Source organism: Equus caballus, unplaced genomic scaffold (assembly GCF_041296265.1).
Source record: "Equus caballus isolate H_3958 breed thoroughbred unplaced genomic scaffold, TB-T2T haplotype1-0000019, whole genome shotgun sequence".
Taxonomy (NCBI): Eukaryota; Metazoa; Chordata; class Mammalia; order Perissodactyla; family Equidae; genus Equus; species Equus caballus.
In genome coordinates this window covers 1,000,196-1,008,126 of record NW_027222392.1, presented here as the reverse complement: position 1 = coordinate 1,008,126, position 7,931 = coordinate 1,000,196, and the positions used below count along the sequence as shown (strand labels likewise).

The following is a 7,931-nucleotide window of genomic DNA, read 5'->3' as shown; positions in this document are numbered from 1 at the left end:
AAGCCCACCTTGGCTCAGCCCTGGAGGCCAACCCCCCCACTCAGCCGGCCGACCGCCAGAGTGGGTTAAAGGGGCAGCCCACCACGCTGCTCAGCCCTGGGCCTCCCCCCCCCCCACTCAGGTGGACGACCGCCAGAGTGGGTAAAACTGGCAGCCCGCCGCGCTGCTCAGCCCTAGTGGCCCCCAACCCACTCAGGCGGCCGACCGCCAGAGTGGGTGAAAGTGGCAGCGCGCCATGCTGCTGGGTCCTGGGGGCCCACCGCACCCCCACTCAGGCGGCACACAGCCAGAGTGGGTGAAAGTGGCAGCCCGCCGCGCTGCTCTGCCCCCGGGGCCATTCCCCCACTATGCCGGCCAACCGCCAAAGTGGGTGAAAGTGGCAGCGCGCCACGCTGCTGTGTCCTGGGGGCCCACCGCACCCCCACTCAGGCGGCACACAGCCAGAGTGGGTGAATGTGGCAGCCCGCAGCGCTGCTCTGCCCTCGGGGCCAACCCCCGACTAAGCCGGCCAACCGCCAGAGTGGGTTAAAGTGGCAGCCTGCCGCCCTGCTCAGCCAGGGGTCCAACCCCCCACTAAGCCGGCCGACCGCCTGAGTGGGTTAAATTGCAGCCCGCCGGGATGCTCAGCCCTGGGGGCCCCCACCCCCACTCAGGTGGACGACCGCCAGAGTGGGTAAATGTTGCAACCTGCCGCGTTGCTATGCCCTAGGGGCCCTCCCCCCATTCAGCCGGCCGACCGCCAGAGGGGGTAAAAGTGGCAACCCACCGTGCTGCTCAGCCCTGGTGCCCCCCCCACCCCTAATCAGGCGGCCGACCGCCAGAGTGGGTGAAAGTGGCTGCGTGCCACGCTGCTCAGCCCTGGGGGCCCCCAATCCCCACTCAGGCGGCCGACCGCCAGAGTGGGTAAAAGTGGCAGCCCGCCGCGGTGCTGAGCCCTGGCGGCAAACCCCCCACTCAGCAGGCCGAATGCCAGAGTGGGTGAAAGTGGCAGCCCGCCAGCTGCTCAGCCCTGGTGGCCGCCCACACCTCCACTCAGCTGGCCGAGCACCAGAGTCTGTGAAAGTGGCAGCCCGCCGTGCTGCTCAGCCCTGGGCTCCCCCGCCACCCCCACTAAGCCGGCAAACGCCAGAGTGGGTGAAAGTGGCAGCCCGCCGCGCTGCTCAGCCCTGGGGGCCCCCACCACCCCTACTCAGCCGGCCAAACGCCACAGTGGGTGAAAGTGGCAGCCCGCCGAGCTGCTCAGCCCCAGGGGCCAACCCCCGACTCAGCCGCCCGACCGCCATAGTGTGTAAAAGTGGCAGCCCGCCGCGCTGCTCACCCCTGGGGGACCCCCTCCACTCACCTGGCCGACCTCCAGAGTGGGTGAAAGTGGCAGCCCGCAGTGCTGCTCAGCCCTGGGGGGCCCCCACAACCCCGCTCAGGCGGCCGACCGCCAGAGTGGGAGAAAGTGGCATCCCGCCGAGCTGCTCAGCCCTGGGCCCACCCCCTACACCCGCTCAGGCGGCCGACCACCAGAGTGGGTGAAAGTAGCAGCCCGCCGCGCTGCTCAGCCCTGTGGTCCCACTCCCGCTCAGGCGGCCGACAGCTAGAGTGGGCAAAAGTGGCAGCCCGCTGCGCTGCTCAGCCCTGAGGGCACCCCCCACCGACAATCAGCCTGCCGACCGCCAGAGTGGGTGAAAGTGGCAGCCTGCCGCTCCTCTCAGCCCTGGGGGCCCCCACTCAGGCTGCAGACTCTGTAAATGGCAGCCCCTGTGGCTGGCAAGTGCTTTGCATGTACTGAAGCCTCTGGAACTCGGGCTATGTTCGATATATTATACTGAATCCAGCACAAAATGTTCATCCAAGAACCCATGCAAAAGACGCCCATTCTATTCCGCTGTCTCCCTTCTAGAGGGAACCACTATTCCGATTCCCCTGGGTTTTTTTGTTTTTTTTTTTTTTTTGATTCCTCTTTGTTGTGAAAATCCCACAGGTAGATTTTCTTAACACTATATTTTTAATATTATTTTAGAACATTATCAAAAGTAGAAAACTGTACATTTTCTGTTTTGATTTGTGTTTTGAATGAATATTATGTTTCTAGATTTAACAGCTTTGTTGAGGTATAACTGATATAGAAAGAACGGCACATATTTAATGTGTACAATTTGTTTAATTTAGATGTATGAGAATAGCGCAATCAATGTAATAGCCATATCCAACAACTTCCAGAGCTTCCCTCTGTCCCTTTGTGGGCTTTTTGCTTTGTTTTGTGTGTGACATTTATTTTCTTGGTGGTAAGAACACTTACCATGAGATGTACCCTCTTAACAAATGTTGCAGTGTTCTGTGCTGCCATACCATATTGTTAACTATAGACCCTGTGTTGGGCATATCTCTAGAATCCATTCATCTAGTACAACTGAAACTTTGTATTCACTGAATAGTAACTCCCCGTTTCCCCCAAAGCCTCTGGCAACCTCTATTGTATTTTCTATTTCTATGAGTTTAAGTATTTTAGACATTTCACTTAAGTAGATTCATGTAATATCTGTCCTTCTCTGACTGGCTCCAGGGTCATCCATATTGTCACAAATTTCAAGATTTTATTCTTTTTCAAGACTGAATAATATGCTGTTGTACGTATACACCACATTTTCTTTATCTCTTCATATGATGATGAGTTATTTTTATATCTTGGCTATTGTGTATAGTGCTGCAATGAACACGAGAATGCAGATATCTCTTCGAGATACTAGTTTCATTTCCCTGGTACATATACCAGAGATGAGATTTATAGATCATATGGTATTCTATTTTGAATCTTCTGAGTAATCTCGGTGCTGCTTTCCATAGCAGTTGCACCATGTTACATTCATACCAACAGTATATGGGGATTATAATTTCTCCACAACCTTGCCAACCCATTATCCTTTGTTTTTTTTTATAAAAAACATTCTAACAGGTGTGAGGTGATATCTCATTTTAGTCCTGATTTGCCCTTTCCTGGTAATGAGTCATATTAAGCATCTTTTCATATATCTGTTCATTTGTCTTCTTTGCAGAAATATCTATTCAAGTTTCTTGCCTATTTCTTAATTGAACATTTTTTGTTTTTGCTATTGAGTTGTAGGATTTCCTTGTATATTTTGGAAAATACATGATTTGCAAAATTTTTTCTGTTTTGTAGGTTGCTCTTTCATTCTGTTGATTGTTTCCTTTGCTCTGAAGAAGCTTTTCAGTTTGATATAGTCCCATTTGTCTATTTTTGCTTTTGTTTTCCGGGCTTTTTGTGTTATATCCAAATAATCTTTGCCAAGACTTATGTCAAGAAGATTTACCCTGCCTCTCCTAGTTGAACAGTTTCATAGTTTATGTTTAAAGCTTTAATTCATGTTGAGTTGATGTTTGTGTATGACGTACAGTAGGGAAGGCCTAGCCAGCACAATTAGGCAAGAAAAAGAAATAAAGAGAATCCAAATTGGAAAGGAAGAAGTAAAATTATTTGTTTGAAGATGACGTGATCTTATATGTAGAAAGCCCTGAGGACTATACAAAATTAATACAAAAACATTATTAGAATAAGTGCGCTCAGTAAAGTTGCAGGGCAAAAAATCAACATACGAACGCCAGTTGCTTTTATATACACGAACAATGAGCCACCTGAAAAAGATGCTTTTAAAAATCCAATTTACAATAGCATCAAAAATAATAAAATACTGAGGAATAAATTTAACCAAGGGGGTGAAAAATATGTACACTGAAAATGATAAGTTAATGATGAAAGAAATTTAAGAAGCCACAAATACACGGAAAGGTATCTCATGTTAATGAATTCAAAGACTTAATATTGTCAAAATGTCTATAGTAGCCGAAGCAATCTACACATTCAGTGCTATCACCATCAAAATCCCAGTGGCATTCTTTACAGAAATAGAAAAGGCAATTCTAAAATCTTGGCAGACCTGCAAAAGACCCAGAACAGTCAAAGCAATCTTGAGAAAAAAGAACAAAGCTGGAGGCATCACAATTCCTGATTTGAAAATATATGGCAAAACTAAGTAGTTAAAACCATACGGTACTTGCATAAAGACAGACGTTATAGACTGATGAACAGAATAGAGAGCCTAGTAATAAACCCATGGATATGAGGTTAGCTAATCTTTGACAAGGGTGCCAAGAACACACGATGGGGCAAAGACAGTTTCTTCAATAAATGAAGTTGGGAAAACTGGATAGCCACATGTAAAAATTTTGTTTCTAGAGTTGTTCAGTATTATATATATATAGGCATAAACCAAGATTTTCATATCCATTCTTTTTTTTAATAGAAATCAGTGGTGTTGTCTCTATTCCTCACAATGGTGTTATGAATATTCTTATAAAAGTCTCTTGGTACCTATGTACAAAAGATCTCTTAAGTAATTCCATAACACAGAATTATTGTGTTGAAGAATATGCAAATGTTTAGCTGTAAAAAATAGTGCCAGACTATTTTCTTGAAGTTAAATTCCACCTCCCCAGCAGTGGGTAAGAATTATCTTTTAGGCTTATCTTTGATAAAACGTTATTTTCAAGATTTTAAAATATTTTCTATGCATTTCCTATCAGACTGATTTGTTTTTATTAGTTTACAGAAGTTACTTATAATTTATGGATGATAATTCTTTATTTGCCTCTCTGTTATTTACTTTTCAATTGCTTTGTAAACATATAGATTCTTGAAACATTTGAGAAATTTTTTGCTAGCTACGTATGACCAACTTTGCTTAAAATTTTCCATTTTTTGGGATTAATACTCCTTGTACTGTATTTGTTTCATTCAGTATTTTATGCATGTCTAAAATATTCAAGCTTGTTCCATTTGTTGTTCAAATGATCTCTATTTATATGTAAAGTATTTATTCAGGCTTGACTGACCTATCAATAAACTGTGGTGGTATTTGCAATCTGCGGTGTGTAAATGTCAACCACTCTCTTGTTTTTTTCAACTCTGTAGTTACTTCACATGTTAGGTACATAGTAATTTATAATCAATTATATTCATGATGTATTGTACCATTTAATGATAGTTTTATTTTTTTCTTAGAATTTATTTTGTGGGATGCTGATATAGCCACCCATATCAGAATGTTTGTGTTGTGCCATCAAAATGTTTTGTCCTGGGGCACAGTGGTTAAGTTCCCACATTCCACTTCAGCAGCCCGGGGTTCCTTGGTTTGAATCCTGGGTGTGGACCTATATACTGCTTGTCGAGCCATGCTGTTGCAGGCATCCCACATGAAGTAGAGGAAGATGGGCACGGATGTTAGTTCAGGGCCAGTCCTCCTCTGTGAAAAGAGAAGGATTTGTGGCAGGTGTTAGCGCAGGGCTAATCTTCCTCAAAATTAAAATTAAAAAATAAATAAATAAATAAAGTTTTGTTCTATGGGCTAGAAGACACACCTTAAACACACCCGTGCGACTGACTCCAGGCCCAGCCTTTAACCACAGTGCAGATATTTGTACCTGCTCCCAGGAGAGCTCAGTCCTCACTGAGTACTTAGTGTGGATCACCACTAATGTTTGTTTTACAAATTTACATTAATTTTTGGCCACCTGTAATTGCTCCAAATTTCTTTTAGCCCAGCCACACAAGAAAAATGACTCTTTAGGCTGCACTTAATGTTTTTGCTGCGGGAACAACACTCTTCTCCATGCAGACCCCCAGAACTTTACTTGGCTGCTCAGTGCTGCTCTCTTTGCTCCTTTTTTTGTATACTATGGCTCACTCTCTACACCTCTAGAGTCTTTTCACTTAGGTTGAAGTTTGAAAATTCAGTGTCTTAGTTTTGCTAAAACAGATCTGTGTTTATGTTTCCCACTCTCATTGCTCTGGCATGATTTTCAAGAAGAGAGTGATAATGCCGCCTTTTTTGTTGTTGTTGAGGAAGATTCATTCTGACCTAACATCTGTGCCAATCTTCCTCTGTTTTGAACGTGGGTCGCTGCCACGGCATGACAGCTGATGAGTGGTGTGTGTCCATGTGCAGGAATCGAACCTGGGAACCTGGGCAGCCAAATCAGAGCACTCTGAACTTTACCACCACCTCGTGGTGGAGTCCCCCAACTTTATGTTGTAGTAGTAAAAGTCAAAACCCTGGCTATTTCCTGTTCCTTTCAACAATTGTGCCAATTCCCAAGAACTGAGCAAGTGCTTAAAAAAATGACAAAACTATGGGGGGTAAAACCTATTGGGAATTATATATACCTCACCATTCCCCCAAAACAATGGCTGGCATCTCTACAATGTAGTCTGGAATTCACAAATTAATTTAAGACAATGCATAAAATCTAACTATAAAAGATACTATCTTAATAGATAATTTGATTGAAAGGATATTAGGGTTAAATACGAAAGCTCTGGAGGGCTGAGATTTATTGAGGAAACTTTAAAAAAATCCTATGATTTTAATGTTCAGTAAGTTTGATCCATTTTAACAATATTTTCCTTCTGTAGAAAGAATCCCAGGTCTACATTGACCCTCAAAAACTGCTCAATGTCTAATTTTAGCCATGTATTAGGTGTAGGGGAAGAATACAAATTACTGTGAGCACTCTGAGGGGAAAATGTTTTTCTGAACATTCAACTCATGAGAAGAAATCACAGAAAAAGAAGAAATGTAATGATATACATATTTCAATTTATAATATAAAATTTGATGTATGTTATATTTTATGAACATGACATGCTTCTCTATTAGATTTTCAGTTTTTAACCATTATGTGATTATATCTTTTTGCCCTCATTTCCAATCATCCTGCAATTCATCCTGTGTAATAATATATACGGCATCATCTTAAAATAAAGGATCCATATTCATGGCTAATCTGGATATATTTACAATACACTGATATGGTGTAATATGAAAATGGAGCATTGTATATTTTCTCATGGGGATTTACCAAAGCCATATTTTGTCAGAAATACGTTTTTTCTTTTTTTTTTAATGATTTTATTTTTTCCTTTTTCTCCCCAAAGCCCCCCCAGTACATAGTTGTATATTCTTCGTTGTGGGTCCTTCTAGTTGTGGCATGTGGGACGCTGCCTCAGCGTGGTTTGATGAGCAGTGTCATGTCCGCGCCCAGGATTCGAACCAACGAAACACTTGACCACCTGCAGCGGAGCGCGCGAACTTAACCACTCGGCCACGGGGCCAGCCCCCGGAAATACGTTTTTTAAAACTTTAATTATATTGAACATTTTGGAAGAAAGTATAGTAGAATTTATTTCTATGTTATGTTCTAAAATCCTCCTCTGAAGCAAAAATAATATATTCAAAATGAAGGAACTCATGAGTATTACTGTATGATTTTAAAAAGTAACACATGGATACATGCATAATGTATGCATTTATGCAAAATTTTCTATATCAAGTAATTGAATATGATTATGTTAAATAAATATATTATTCAACATTCTCCATACATATTGCTAAGTTTAAGAAAACCTCAAAAAGTATAAATATGTCTTCATATTATACGTAGTATTTATTTCATGTATTGACAAATAAATATGTGAAACATTTATATAAATGTGTCAAATAGTATTTTCTACATGGATTTATATTAAGTAAAAAATAGTTTCCCATCATTTTTACTTCTGAATATGATCACATATAAAGTCTTCGCTAAAATTTCACAAGCAGTGCTTTGTAATATTCATGCCAAGTTGTATCTTTCTTACTCCTCTGCTGTCACTAGTTCTTGAACCGTATAAAACAATATGCACCAAGAGTGTAAAAATGTGAGTGTTGCCAGTAATCCTTCTAGTAGGCAGTTTATAGGAGACAGAAAATAAAAGCATTCATCAGCTGTATTGTTTTGGCAATGTTCCCACATTTTTAGTGGCATACAATATTTGTTCATATGAATCGCAGCGAATTCCACTCCCTGGATGTTTGCAATTGCAC

The 7,931-nt window shown here is 42.5% G+C and overlaps 1 protein-coding gene across 1 annotated transcript; it reads left to right on the top strand.

Annotated features, from left to right (window-relative positions):
• The first annotated feature begins 966 nt into the window (after nt 1–966).
• On the top strand, nt 967–1,524 carry LOC138922912 (uncharacterized). The gene has a single exon (XM_070259342.1). It carries the CDS (start codon nt 967–969, stop codon nt 1,522–1,524), a length of 558 nt encoding a protein of 185 aa, XP_070115443.1.
• Nucleotides 1,525–7,931: the final 6,407 nt, after the last annotated feature.